This window comes from Phoca vitulina, unplaced genomic scaffold, assembly GCF_004348235.1.
Source record: "Phoca vitulina isolate PV1807 unplaced genomic scaffold, GSC_HSeal_1.0 scaffold82, whole genome shotgun sequence".
NCBI lineage: Eukaryota > Metazoa > Chordata > Mammalia > Carnivora > Phocidae > Phoca > Phoca vitulina.
In genome coordinates, this window is record NW_022589785.1 from 3,944,247 (window position 1) to 3,959,304 (window position 15,058).

The 15,058-nt window shown below is 49.4% G+C and overlaps 2 protein-coding genes across 2 annotated transcripts in view; one reads left to right on the plus strand and one right to left on the minus strand.

Annotated features, from left to right (window-relative positions):
• ZMAT5 (zinc finger matrin-type 5) overlaps positions 1 to 11,796 on the minus strand; it is a 28,417-nt gene extending 16,621 nt beyond the window's left edge. The window contains exon 1 of the mRNA XM_032395094.1: positions 11,697 to 11,796. The gene's annotated coding sequence lies outside the window, so the exon portion shown is untranslated. The remainder of the gene's footprint in view (positions 1 to 11,696) is intronic.
• A 158-nt stretch (positions 11,797 to 11,954) lies between these two features.
• LOC116626031 (cytochrome b-c1 complex subunit 9) lies at positions 11,955 to 14,184 on the plus strand. The gene is made up of 2 exons (XM_032395095.1): positions 11,955 to 12,292; positions 13,904 to 14,184. Exons 1-2 carry the CDS (start codon positions 12,143 to 12,145, stop codon positions 13,946 to 13,948), a joined length of 195 nt encoding a protein of 64 aa, XP_032250986.1. The 5' UTR covers positions 11,955 to 12,142; the 3' UTR covers positions 13,949 to 14,184.
• Positions 14,185 to 15,058: the final 874 nt, after the last annotated feature.

Below are 15,058 nucleotides of genomic sequence, written 5' to 3' on the forward strand. Positions count from 1 at the left end.
GAAATGCAAACAGTTTTGCCAGGAGATTAGCTAAACTCTTAGATGGCAGGTCCCCACCAATCAGAGAGGGAAATGAAAATGTTTCAGGGTCCTAAGACCCCTAAGACCCCTCAGCCATGGTGACCCACAGCTGCCACACCTGACCCAGGAGATCTCCAGCCACAGGCAGGGGGTAATTCTGAGTGTCAGGGCCAGCCCTTGGGTCCCCCAGTTTGCTGACACAAGACCAGAGGGTGAATGGGTCCACTCTGGGCTGTCAAGTGGGATCTGCAAAGGCTGAGCCCAGACTAGCCCCTCACCCTTCGGGTCCTATAGTCTGATCCCTCATTTCCCAGTGCAGGTTCCTGGGGCCCAGAAGAGGAAGGAAAGTGACTTCCCTAAGCAACCCAGGCTAGCAGTAAAGCGCGACTCCCAGGACTTGGCAAATTAAAGATACGGCTGGGACCTGACCACAGGGCAGACGGATGGGGGACTGCATCTTGGGAAGAAGAGAATGGGGAGAGAGACAGAGAAAAACAAGCCCCCTGGACAGTCCAGGTAGCCAGGTGGGTCGATAGAGAAGGCTGTTCCCGTGGCAGACAGAGACAGCAGCCACTAAGTCAAGGGCAGTAATGGGATCAGGAACAGACAGTCATTCAAAATGAAAACGTATAAAACCTCTCTTCTCCTATTACTGCTGAGAAACCGCATCCCAGACACATGGACTTGATATATTAAATTTGGCAGCTCTAATACACCCCGTCTTGCCAATAAACTTATAGGAATTGGATTGAAATTGTAAGAGATGAACGTTTAACGGCCGAGTGCTTAACCAAGCCATTCACGAAGCCTCAAGCTCTGAAGAGCTGCTGGCTCTGGAGCGTCGTGGGGAGGGGAGGGTGTCCCTCCGGGAGGCAGAGATGGAGCGGTGGCTCTGCGGCAGGCTTAGCTGGACAACACCACACAGGACACTGGGCAGCCGGCCGTGTGACCTTGGACCTCTCTAGGCCTCTCCGTTCAGGAAGGTGAGACAGGGGGTCTGACAGGTTAGCTGACCGCCTGAGGAGCAGTGAACAGAAGTTTGCTAATCCAAATGAATTGCTAATGAAAGAGTAATGGAAATACAAATGACACTAATAATGTCCAGCATTTAGCAAGTGCTCAATAAATGTTACCTACTGTTTGATTTACTGAGCACCTACTGTGTGCTGGCACCAGGCTAAAAGCTTTATAATGCATCATCTCATTTAATCCTCAGGACAACCTGTGAGGTAGGACCTACTCCACTTTGTCAGATGAGGGCACTGAGGCGCCAAGAAGCAAAGTGCCTTAGCCAAGGTCGTGGTGCTGGAAAGCAGCCAAGCTGGGTTCAGAATCCAGGCAGCGTGGCTCTATAGAGAGCCCACACTCCTAATCACTTAGAAAAGTCTCCTCGCAACAAATCATACTGCTGACAGCTCTCCTTTTTGATCACTCACTACACCCTGGGGACCACGTGGCCCGTTCAAAACCCAAGAGGTATGTATTATAATCCCATTTGCGAAGGAGAAGACTGAGGCTCAGAGAGGTGCTGTGGGGTGCCCCGGGTCACACTTCCAGGGAAGGCAGAACAGGTCTTACGGTGCCTGTACTTGCACCTGCTGGGAAAGCCTCCAGGAAGTCAAATGATGAGCCCCTCGGCAGTGGACTCCGTGTGTGTGTGTTTCCTCTTCTCTCTCACATGCACAAACCGCAGAGGACAAACCAGCCTCAGCGGAGAGGCGCCCACCCACGCCTTCCTTCCTCTGCCCACCCTGCATCTGGCACAGGGGCGGAGCTCAGCTGTCCAGGGAGGGCCAGTGCACCCCACACTCTAGTCCCAGCTCTGCTAGGCGAGGCTGTGGATCCGTCACTTGCCCACTTGAGGCCTCAGTCTCCCCACGTGTGAAGGGGGAGGCAGGCAGCTAGACCAGGTGATCTCTAAGGGCCTCTGCAGACAGCCAGGTTTAAATCCAGGTGCCACTGCTTTCTAATTCTGTGATGGTGGGCAATTAATTAACTTCTGGCTTCAGTTTCCTCCTATGAAAACTGGGACAGTAACAGTGCCCACCTCAGGGATTGTTCTGAGAATCAGATCATCCACACACACGCTTAACTCAGCAGAGCCTGGCCCCCAGGAGCCCCTCAAGAAACAACAGTCAGCATCACCATCATTATTATTGGTCTCCAAAAGGCCCATATTTCAGAAAACTGAGGCTCAGAACAAGGAACAGGACGTCAGTGTCCAAGTGACAACTGGGGGCAGCTGGTCCATATGACAGATGAGGAAAGGTGAGGCCAGGAGAGGGGAAGTGGGTTGCCCAAAGTACACAGCACAAGGCAGAAGTGGGACTGGAACTTTAGCCTTCACGGTGCGCCCAGATGCCTGCCCTGAACAGCAGCTCCGCAGAGCCCATATGGCCCGGGGATGGTGTCAAGGGGAGCAGACGAGCTCCAGGGCAGCCTGGGCGTCCCACTGCCCAGCAGGCCTGTCCCCAGGGAGGCAGAGGTCCTGGGCAGGAGCTGGGCTTCAGCAAGGTGACCTCACCCAGGCAGCTGTGAACTTCTAGCGCTCCTGACCCAACTGCCTCCCTCTCTAGGGCCTTAGCACACATTAGGAAAAGGCGCGGGTGCAGAATCCTCCGGACAGATAGAGTGCCCTGCCAGAGCATATCTGGCAATCTGGCAAGCAGAGCGTATTTCACTCCGACTCACCCCTCAGTCCGGTGTCCTTGCACAAGGCACAGCCTGCACCACGGCACCTGGCAGCCCTGAGTGGGAGGTCAGGGAAGGGGGGTGGAGACAGCTGGACATCCCCGATGGCGCCCAGACACCAGCATGGGGTGCTGACTAAGCTGGCCCGTGATTCATCCTCACCCTCTGAGGCTGGTGTGCTCAGCAGCATGCGAACAAGGCCCCATCTGCAATACAAAACCATCCAGCCCCACTCCCTTGCTGGGAACGCAGACAGCGCCACCCGCCCACTCTCAGGGACCAGGTCCCCGTTTGCAACAGCAGCTGCTGGCTCCCTGGGGCTTCACCAGGTGACAAGGGGGCTCCTTGTGGCCAAAGGGCAGCAGGCGAGGCTAGTGGGACAACCCTCTGGGGTCACACAGGTGTGGGTTTGAATCCCAGCTCTGCCACTTATCAGCTAGGTGACCCCTAGAAAGTTAGCTCATCTTCCTGCGTGTGTCCTTAGCTATAAACTAGGGACCCCCACGGCTACTGTGGATTGACCAAGGCAGTAGTATATTAGGACGCCTACCACATAGTTAGAGCTCCGAGAATGGAGGCTGTAACTGCTGGTACTGTGCCCATGCAGGCGGCTCACTCCCCCGCCCTCCCGGTGAGCCTGCCCTGACCACTGGATTTAGGAGTGGCAGCCACAGGCACTTCCGCCCCTCTTACAGCCTGCTGCTTTACTGTCATGTGTGTCCGCCTCCCCACTAGAACACAGGCTCCCTGAGGGCGGAAAGTTCTGTCCGTCCTGCTGCAGCCCAGCACCAGGAACAGGGCCTCGCACACGCAGGTGCCCGCGGAAGGAGCTGCCGCAGAAGCCGAGGCCTCTCGCCCTCTGCTCACCTATAGCTCCCAGACCCTCTGCTCCTCAAGTTTGGATCTAGGGACCAGGACAAGGATGGACAGAGAAGAAAGACACATAAGGCCCTAAAGACGGGTCTCTCGCTGCCACCACCGCGCTCCCCGCAGGACTCCGGTCTCCAGCAGAGCCCTGCTCTACTGATTAACCCACACCCAGCCATCCCGTGGCACCTGACCTCAGTCTTCCGGGCTCAAGGAAAAACTTACCTACTAGTTGAGACACTGTGGGGTGGAGGAGGGAAGAACAGAGAATGGGGGTGGGATGGGGTAAGGGAAGATAGCATCGGATTCCTTCGTGCTAGGCACCTGGCTTCCATTCCCTTATTTAATCCTCACAGAGACCCTCTGAGTAGGTGTCAAGGTGTCCGTTTCACAGATGAGGATATGGGTTCAGAAATACTCCTAATTTGCTCAAAGCCAAGACTGAGAGAGACACTGATGATAGTAATGTCTCATCAGCCTGAGTGCTGCTGGTGGGCCCGTGGCGTGGAGGACCCCCATGCACCCTCCTGGAGAGACCTGACCATGACACCAAGGCGCCGAGAGCCAGCACCGGCCCTGGGGTCTGGGTGAGCCCTGAACCCTTCCTCTTCCCGTCGCACTGTTCTGCTGTGACGCTGTCGTGGGGCAGACGTTTGTGCTTCATTGACAGTCTTGGTTCCTTTCATCGTGTGTGTCTCAGGTACAGAGCTGTCTTTGGCACAAGGCTAAAATAAGCCAACAGCTCGGCCGTGGCCAAGGGCTGGGATGTGCACCGTAATAATTATCCAGACCTCGTGCTCACCACATGCTGCCCTCAAGCTCACCTGTCATTTCTTCTAATTATGGTACCGCCAGACCCCGGGTAAACAGTAAACGGCAGCCAGAGGACGGCTTTATTGCACACCCACTAGGAGCTCAGCAATGTCCCAGTGCCACATATGCCTGCCGTCTGGAGTTGATGGCATCAGAACTGCCTCAGGAGTTGGGGGGGCCTGCAGGCTACGCACTCAGAGCCCAACTCCGACAGAAGTGCCAGGAAGATCCAGATGTCTTCCCTGATAGGAGCCCCATTATGTTAGGGGTCTCCCTCAGACACCTGAGTGCTTGGTAGCGACCACACACCTCTCCCATCCTGACCTTGTTTATGTGTTCCCCGCCTTGGGGTAAGGCACATATATCATCATACTCCTGGCACTGTAAGGCAGTGGGGGGGCCCCGCCCACAGCAACTCCTAACTCGGCAGGGCTGGGCCGGGGCCAGGATCTAAGGAAAATGAGGCACAGTCCACAGACCACACTCAGAGAAATGCTGGTCTAACGTAGATGAGGGACTGAAGAACAGAGAGGGTGAGAGCTTACCCAAAGTCACACAGACTACCCAAGCCAATCCTTACTCTAATCATTCAACCCAGGTCTGAATCTCATCCCTGCCATTTCTAGGTTGTGAAACTCTCAGCAAACTACTCACCCTCTGGGGGTGCCTGGGTGGCTCAGTCATTAAGTGTCTGCCTTTGGCTCGGGTCGTGATCCCAGGGTCCCGGGATCGAGCCCCGCATCGGGCTCCCTGCTCAGCGGGAAGCCTGCTTCTCCCTCTCCCTCTCCCCCTGCTTGTGTTCCCTCTCTCGCTGTGTTTCTCTCTGTCAAATAAATAAATAAAATCTTAAAAAAAAAAAACAAACTACTCACCCTCTGGGCCTCATCTGGGACATGGGAGTAATAACTCTTTTTTTTTTTAATTTTATTTATTTATTTGACAGAGAGAGACACAGCAAGAGAGGGAACACAGGCAGGGGGAGTGGGAGAGGGAGAAGCAGGCTTCCCGCGGAGCAGGGAGCCCGATGTGGGGCTCGATCCCGGGACCCTGGGACCATGACCTGAGCCGAAGGCAGACACTTAACGACGGAGCCACCCAGGAGCCCCAGGAGTAATAATTCTTATGGAATTATGGAATAAAACTATTCCATAAGATTACTATGAGAATTAAATCATGGATAGTAGGGTGTTTAGCAGAGTGCCTGGCATGCCAATGGCGCTCAATACACACCTGTGGATGCGGCAGCCAGCCTCTGCGGCCCCCACTTTCTGGGGTTTGTGTTTTGTGTTGTCTGCACCCCAACCATATCAGGACTGGTCCGTATGACTAAGAGACATGATGGTATGTCACTTCTAAAATCAGGTGATAAGATAATATGCCTTCCGTCCTGGTGCCTCTTTCTCTGATCACTTACTCTGGGGGAAGCCAGGTGCCAGACCATGAACAGCCCTGTGGGGAGGCCCATGTGGCAAAGAACTAAGACCTCCTGCTAACAGCCGTGTGAGCAAGTTTAGAAGTGGACCCTCCCACCCAGTCCAGCCTTTAGATGAGTGCAGCCCCAGCAGATAGCTTGACTGTCACTTTGTGGGAGCTCTGGGCTGGGACTACCTAGCTAAGTTACTCCCAAATTCTTTTTTTAAAACATATTCTTTTTTTTTTTTTTAAGTAAGCTATACACCCAACATGGGCTTGAATTCACGACTCTGAGGTCAAGAGTCATATGCTCCACTGACTGAGCCAGCCAGCTGCACCCCGCTCCCAAATTCTTGACCTTCATATGTATATTTGCTGTGTTAAGTTGCTAAGTTTTGGGGGTAATCTGTTATGCAGCAATAGGTAACAAATACAGTGAAATAAACAAATGAAAAAACTAAATCACTTTAAAGTATGTGATGGCTCCAGGTACAAAGTGCCCCATATCCCAAAATACTCCTGAGTTGAGTCATAGAAACCAATCCCCGGACACAGGCATAATCTTCCAGTTCTATGGTTCCCTTCAGCCATTTATTTACTAGCCACACATTTGCTGACACTTCCTCTCTGCCAGAATGGGGTTCACACCTCATGACACAAAGGCCCTGCTCTCACAAGAAGGTGCACTGAATATATGCTGCGATGGCTGGCTGATGTGCCCCAGTAACAATACTAGGTGATAAGCTGTGTGCCAGAGAGCACCAAGGAGGGACAGCCACATCCAATAGGAATTCCTCCAAGGAAATGATCAGAGATGATCCCAAAGATCTAGGTACCAAGATGGTCACTGCACCATAGCTTGTCCTAAAACTGAAATCTAAATGTCCAACAGTAAGAACGGCTGACAGATATACGTTGCTCACTACATGCAGGTAGGCTGCTTAGTTTCCCCGACAGGGTAGGAGTGGGGGCTCAATGACATGACTCACAAAGCCCGTTATCCTCATCTTACCCTAAAAGAAAACTGGACAGAGGGAGCCCACAGCTGGCAAGGTTCAAGAGCAGGGCATGAGCCACATCTCTTCAATGCACTACCAGACAGACATTAAAAATGAAGCCAAGCGGGGCGCCTGGGTGGCTCAGTCGTTAAGCGTCTGCTTTCGGCTCAGGTCATGATCCCAGGGTCCTGGGATCGAGCCCCGCATCGGGCTCCCTGCTCGGCAGAAGCCTGCTTCTCCTTCTCCCTCTCCCACTCCCCCTGCTTGTGTTCCCTCTCTCGCTGTGTCTCTCTCTGTCAAATAAATAAATAAAATCTTTAAAAAGAAAAAAAAAAAATGAAGCCAAAGGTGGGGCGCCTGGGTGGTTCAGTCGGTTGAGTATCCAACTCCTGGTTTCAGCTCAGGTCATGATCTCAGGGTCATAGGACTGACTCTGTGTCGGGCTCTGCACTCAGCAGGGAGTCTGCTTGAGACTCTCTCTGCCCCTCTGCTCCTCTCTCCCTCCCTCTCTCTCTCAAATAATTAAATCTTTGGAAAAAAGAAAAAAAAAATCAAGTCAAAGGAGACTATTCCCTTTTTGCTAAATAAAAAAAAATGGCTTATCACAACAGTTTGTACAACATGATACCACTTTTTTAAGGAGAAAGAACGTCCTGCCCCCACACACCCACACAACCACACACCCACAAGTAGCCACAAAATATTTATTGTGACCCTGTCTCGATAATAGGATTATGTCCAGAATTTTTTTCTCACTTTGTATTTTTCTAAGTTTCTACATTTAGTGTGTGTTGTTCTAAATTTTCTCAAAAAATTCCCTTCAAAAAAGTGGGCAATTTATCAAGCAAGGATAAGTACTATATTCCTTCTCCCTTAGGAGGCTGCTGTGGATGGTTCCAATGACCCGGTCCACCTGGATGGACCCAGTCAGGGCTGGTGCTGCAGGAGACCTACGGCAGACATTACCCCAGTCCCTGGCTGAAGGCCGATAGGACACACCATGATTCTAAGCAGACCTGGCTCAGCACAGGTTGGCGAAACCCGAATCTGGGCTCCAGTGAGCTGCAGGCTGGAGACACAGTTTCTCATCAGATAGTTACAGGTCCCAGGAGGCCAGAGCTTCCAAACAGGAAAAGTAAAAATAGTTTGATGGAGGCTTCTGAACCAGAAACCTGGACTCAGATCTGCCTCTGTCTCCCCCCTTCTTCTGCCTCCAGGCTGGTCTTGTCACCACCCTCACTTCTGCCCAAGTCAGGTCTCATTTCCCAGCACCCGAACCAGCCTCTTCAGTCACCCCACCCGGGGCGGCATCAGATCGACCCTCTTAGAATGACTCCTGCTCAAGATTTTCCATGGCTCCTGGTGGGGATCTTAATACAAATGAAGTCTCCTGGGTCAGATCTCCAGGAATTCAGACTCAGCGGTTCTGGAGCGGGGCCCAGAAATCTGCATTTTAACCAGTGAATCTAGTACCCTCTAGTAGGTACCCCTTAAAATACAAAGGCTGGGGGAATAAGCTTCTCCTGCTCCTCGACCTCTCTAGTCCCTGCATCCCATAGGCAGCCTCTGCTGGGGACAGTAACTCTGGGGAGATAAAACCCCTGGATTCTTGTCTCAGAAACCGGTCTGATTATAAATAACCTCAGCTCACTGAAATGGTAAACCCAACTTGATTGGAATGCTAAACACAATTCATTAGAATGGATAAAGCTGTTTTCTTACTAGCTAAGTATCCTGTCACGCTCCAGGTAAGTTTAGAATTGAAAATAGAGGTAGTAAAATAAATCAAAATTACTGATGTTCCTGACTTAAGTTTAGTAATAGTCAGCATATACTTGCTATTTAAAAGTATCTATAACAGTGACGGGGCGCCTGGGTGGCTCAGTCGTTAAGCGTCTGCCTTCGGCTCAGGTCATGATCCTAGGGTCCTGGGATTGAGCCCCACATTGGGCTCCCCGCTCTGCGGGAAGCCTGCTTCTCCCTCTCCCACTCCCCCTGCTTGTGTTCCCTCTCTCGCTGTGTCTCTGTCTGTCAAATAAACAAAATCTTAATTAAAAAAAAAGTGTGACATTGAAAAGAATTTGACATGTTGAGTATGACAGATAATCATTGTGATTCCAATTTAAAATACAGAAGTTAGGAATTGAGAAATATATTGGGGGCGCCTGGTTGGCTCAGTTGGTAGAGCGTGCAACTCTTGATCTTGGGGTTGTAAGTTCGAGCCCCATGTTGACTGTAGAGATTACTGCATGGAGCACTGGGTGTTATATGAAAACAATGAATCGTGGATCACTACATCAAAAACTAATGATGTATTGTATGGTGACTAACATAACATAATAAAATAAAATTTAAAAAAAAAATAGAGATTACTTAATACAGAAGTTAGAGGTGCCTGGCTGGCTCAGTCCGTAGAGCACGAGACTCTTGATCTGGGGGTCGTGAGTTCACACACTGGGCGTAGAGCTTACTTAAAAAAAAAAAATACAGAAGTTCTAATATATAGGTAGGGGGACACCTGGGTGGCTCAGTTGGTTAAGTGTCTGACTTCCGCTCAGGTCATGATATCAGGGTCCTGGGATTGAGCCCCTGCGGGCTCTGCATTCAGCGGGGAGTCTGTTTGTCCCTTTCCCTCCCCCTATGCCCCCTCCCTGCTTGTGTTCTCTGTCTCTCTCTCAAATAAATATATAAAATCTTTAAGAAAAAAAGATGTTTAATATATATATAGTTAGGTAATTGATAAAACATATGTCAGTAATTGATACTAGATTTATCATTTCAAGTTGAAAGGTCAGCAATGATTAGGAACACTGGCTGCATGTTAGAATCATCTGGAGTGCTGTGAAAGCTACTAATGGTGCCCCCCATATCCTAATTTCATGTCAGAGATGGCATGTGTATTTTTTTTTTTAGCTTTCCAGACTGAGAATCAGTGACATAAAAGAATTTAACTAAGTCTCTTAAAAGTATTGAACTGTTTACAAGAACTTGAAATTCATTATGTTTGTAAGTTTAATTTATTAGATTTTCTAGTAGCGTTTAAATATTCTTAGGAAATTATACTTGTTAGGTTATGTATCTGAAGTACTTAAAAAGAAAATAAAATATATTAAATTTATAAGCGAAATAAATGTGTAAGGGAATGTAATTAAGCTGTAAATGGGGCTGACTGTTTAAAGGAATTTAAGGTTAGTTCAACTTGAGTTCTAACATCAAAGGAAAAGTGAAGGTCATTTTTCTTATTTTTCTAGATTTATATGTATAGAGTAATTTCTAAGTTGAAGTAAGCAGCTTAAAGAAAATTCAGTATTTCCAAATTGTTCCTCCAAAATTAAAATTAGCTAAAAACAAAACAAAATAAAACAAGCCACACCTTAACTCCCTGTGGTCTTTCTTAACCCATCCTACTTAAACTAATTCCTCCCTCCTCAGAACTTCATCAGCCAGATTTGTTGTTAGCAAGACAAAAGTATTCTATCCTAGAAGTTTCACAACTTTGTGTCCCAAGGAGCTATCTGGATTCTTTGCAAATAGAAAATAACCGCAGTTATGGTTAACTCATCATGGTTTTAGAGCTTAGAGCTTTTCACACTTTTCTTCCCCGTCCCCAATCAGGAGTTCCTTCTGCTTTTCCAAGTCAGATCCAGGCCTCTAATCCCAGGTTTTCAGTACCTATGCCGATGACTTATCTCTGGCCCAGACCTCTCCTCTGAACTCCAGATCCAAATCCCCACTGGCCTCCGGGCATCTCCACTTGATGTCTAAGGGGCAGCTCAAACCTAACATGACCAAACAGAGCTTAAGGTCAAGTAATTAAGGTCAAAACTTAAGAGATGTCATCCTCCGTTCTTTTTTCTGGCACCCTCTACACGCATCTGTCAGCTTGTTCTGTCTGTCCTACCTCCCAAAATACATCACAAATCTGATCACTACTCTAATCCATATCCTAATCTAAATTACCATCCTGTCTCAACTGACCCAACACAATAACTTCCCCTCTTCCATCTGTTCTCCAGAGAGCAGCCAGAATGATGACATTAAAATGTGAATTGGATCATGTCACATCCCAGTTAAAAACCCTTCAGTGGCTTCAGAGCAATTAAAAAGAAGACTTACTATGGGTTACAAGGCCACATACGAGCTGACCCAAGCCCACCTCTTCACAGTCCGCCCTACCGCTTTCCCTCAAGCACTCCAGGACCGCTGCAGCCTCAAGTCCTTCGCACCAACCTTTTCCTGTTTGACCGACTTCCATTCGTTCGGGTCTCTGAAGTGTCACCCTAGGCACCCTGGTTAAAATAGCACCGCCAGACTCTCCTCAATCAACCTGTCTTTTGCTTTTTAGAGTATTACTTGTTTGTGGTTACCACACCTCCCGATCTGCCCACACACTGAATGAGCGCTCCATGACAGCGGGGACTTGTTCACTACTAGGTCCCCAGGGCATGGCCCAGAGGCGGCACTAAGAAACGATCAGTTGAATGGCACTAATACACCAGAGGCCCTATTTCTATCCCCAAGAAGGAATGAGTGGTCCCCAGATCTCCCCCTTCTAGGTCAGGGTTCCAGGGGGCGAAGCCCAGGGATGACGGGAACAGGAAGCATGTGCAGAACCGCCCCTTCCCCGGACGCCGGGTAAAGGGGTTCAAGCCCCAGGGCCCAGCTTTGCCACAGGCTCCAACTCTAGGCCTGGATTTGGGGCTAACAGAGGAGACAGAGATGAGCCAGGGACTGGGCGCCCAGGCCCTCTCACCCTTTAATTCACTCCCCGTTCCGTTAAGTTGGTGCGGCCCACAGAGGACCTTAGAAAGGACTTAGAAAGGAAAGCCCATGTCTTCCCCTTGGGGGAAGACGACTAAGACTAGCCCCTCGACGTCCCGCCAAAGAGAGTACCTGGTTCCGCAGGGCCCGACGGCTCCGAGCTCCTCCTCCTTCTGCGCCCTCGTGTCGCGAACTGCTTGCTGGGATTCGTAGTCCTTCCTTGAGTATCAGCCTGCCCTTCCCAGAAACCTTTGGGAATCATAGCTGAGACCGCGCGGGGGTTGGGGGAGGTAAAGGGAGCGCGAGGGCTTCTGGGTGTTGTAGTTCGGGATATTCATTCAGCAAGAAATTATTGAGGAGAAACATTGGGTAACAAATCTTACCACACTATTTGGGCCGTCCTGATCTAAATCCTATGAGACTCTTCCTCCCCGCAAAGCCATCACTTACCTCTATCGTTCAAAAAGATAAGTACTGAGATTCAGAAAAACTACAAATCCCATCAAGTGTTGCACGCCGAGGGCTTTAGGAGCGCATGATCGGCTGCGGCGCAGGCGCGCGCTTGATAGCGGAGAAACATGGCGGCCCCAACGTTTACTGCGAGGTTGTATTCGCTGCTGTTCCGCAGGACTTCCACCTTCGCCCTCACCATCGCCCTGGGAGCCTTGTTCTTCGAGCGCGCTTTCGATCAAGGCGCGGACGCGATCTACGAACACATCAACCAGGGGGTGAGGGACTGGGCCATCCCTGACCTTGGGCCTGCTTGAGGGGTGACAGTGGGAGTGGAGGTGGGGTGGGACTCAGTCTGCCTTTACTAAGAGGGGGAAAACCCTGAGCGTCTTCTGTCGGTCGACTGCCGTATGTCCTCTCCGCCGAATGTGAATCCCAAAACATTAAATGATCCCGCTTTGTGGGGCTTATAAGTATTGCTGTCTCACACCCCACATACCCACTTGTCCATTTGCAGGAGCAAAACCTAAAGCCTAGTGGGAGCAAAGGACTTACCGGGGCTACACCATCAGGAAGTCAGTGGCGGGCGAGTCTGGGCTGGAACCCGGACCCACAGTCTCCTCTCTGAGGGTTTCAAGGGCAGATTTGAGCGGGCGAGGGTGGTGAAAAGGACATCTCTAACTTAGATACTGTGGTTGGTCTTTTCAGATAGCACTCTTCGCTTTCCCAGGCTTCCTACGTAGGCATTGGGGTAGTAATAACGGTTAGGAGCTGGGAATATAAAATCAGAGAGCCCTGGGTGGGGATACTGGGCCTTGTCGCTTGATAACTGTGGCGTTCAGTTGGGCGAGTTTCTTAACCTCTCTGAGCTTCACTTTTATCTGTGATGTAGAGCTGATAGTAACTACAGTAGGCAGTTGCTGTGAGGATTATATGAGATGCAGGCGAGCTGCCACAGTAGCTGGTAGGTGGTGCACTCAAAAAATAACGTTTGCTAACATTCCTCAGGAGAAAGTGAAAGCGGAAGATAGGGAATAACCACACCTTTTAGACTCATTAGCGTGCCAACACTGCTAGTTGCTGTACACGCTTTTCATCATTACACTGTGGCTCATACTAGGTAAGGTCTCCTGCAGATAGGCCTGTTAACACCATTCACTTGTGTTTTTAATTTGAAGCTGTCTGTCCCTATGAGAGTGTTGCCACTGTTCCATCTCCTGCAGGCAGATCTGCGGGCCGTTCCCAGTGTTTGGGAAAAGCATTTAAGTATGCTGTCATAACTTACCAGTCTGTGCTTTTAGGAATGAGAATCCAGGGCATCTGGCTGGCTCAGTCAGTAGAGTGCACAGCGCCCAATCTCGGGGTTGTAATTTCAAGCCCCATGTTGGGTGTAGAGATTACTTAAAAAAAATAAAATCTTAAAAAAAAAAAAAAAAAAAAGGAATGAGAATCCAACTAGTTCCTGACCCAAGGATCATAGGTTTAATGAAATTAAAAAATGATTCAATGTGAAGTATTTGGGACTATGCATTTGGGACCTCTTAAGCAGTACCTGGGAGTTGAAGATATAAGACCTCTTCGAGGCTCTGTTCCTTAATAATTGTGTACATTTGTGTAATTACCTCAGTCTCTCTACCTCAGTCTCCTGTAAAAGAAAGATCATCCATCCTTTTCCACTTACCTTTACATGGCGATTGATAACATCAAAGCAGTTTACAAGTGTTAGGAATGTGCATCAAACCTAGTGTTGCTTCCAGTTTGCCCACCCCAGCTGTCCAGACATGGTAGATGTTTCTCTCAAGCTTGTTTTAGAGACCAGGACAGTGGGGGTAGCTGCAAAATACAAGGGACAAAGCTAAAAGTTTGTGGTTCTTGTCTTTAAAATGCAGAAGCTGTGGAAACACATCAAGCACAAGTATGAGAATAAGGAGTAGTTCCTTAGAGACCCCTACCCATGCCGAAAGGACCAGGTCCACCCACCAGCTGTTTGCCCAAAACCAGGGCCTCAGCCCGAAGATGATGCTCAGATTACTCTTCATCGACCACCTTTAGCTGTTGGCAAGAAGCGGCTTCACCTGACAGACTCTTTAACTTCTGCTGTGTTTGAACTATGTTTAGTCAGAGTCATCAGCAAATAAATGTAAATTGTCCTTGAGACATGGCTTCTGCATCTAGTGCTTTGTTAACTCTACCTGATCTTTACTCGTTGGTTGAGACCACTTCAGAGTCCTCTGCAAAACTCTGAAGGGCAGATTCCATTATTTTGGGTTCCCTTTAACTTCCAGAGAACTTGGGTTTATAAAACATGAGCTATAATTGGAGGTGTTACTTTCAACTTTTGCTTCTAGGCCTGTTAACACCATTCACTTGTGTTTTTAATTTGAAGCTGTCTGTCCCTATGTAATCAGTAATTCCTGTCTTTTTTTTTTTTTCCCCAGCATAAGCTCTACATCCAAGGTGGGGCTTAAACTCAGGGTCCTGAGATATCAAGAATTACATGCAGGGATGCCTGGGTGGTTCAGTCAGTTTCGTGTCTGCCTTCGGCTCCGGTGGTGGTCCCAGGGTCCTGGGATCGAGTCCCAAGTCGGGCTCCTTGCTCAGCAGGGAGCCTGCTTCTTCCTCTGCCTGCAGCTCCCCCTGCTTGTGCTCATGCACTTGCTCTCTCTTGCTCTCTGACAAATAAATAATATCTTAAAAAAAAGAGTTGCATGTTTAGGGTGCCTGGCTGGTTCAGTCAGTAGAACATGCAATTCTTTTTTTTTTTTTTTTTTTAAGATTTTATTTATTTGTCAGACATCGAGAGAGGGAACACAAGCAGGGGGACTGGGAGAGGGAGAAGCAGGCTTCCCGCTGAGCAGAGAGCCCAATGTGGTGCTCAATCCCAGGACCCTGGGATCATGACCCGAGCCAAAGGCAGGCGCTTAACGACTGAGCCACCCAGGTGCCCCTGAACATGCAGTTCTTGATCTCAGGGTTGAGTTTGAGCCCCACATTGGGTGTAGAGATTACTTAAATAAAAATAAAGCTTACAGGGTGCCTGGGTG

Bases quoted from the DNA above. Each gene is read 5' to 3' on its own strand.
- LOC116626031 (XM_032395095.1), top strand. From the start codon at position 12,143: ATGGCGGCCCCAACGTTTACTGCGAGGTTGTATTCGCTGCTGTTCCGC. The intron at 12,293-13,903 runs GTGAGGGACTGG...TTTAAAATGCAG, and splicing joins ACGAACACATCAACCAGGGG to AAGCTGTGGAAACACATCAA.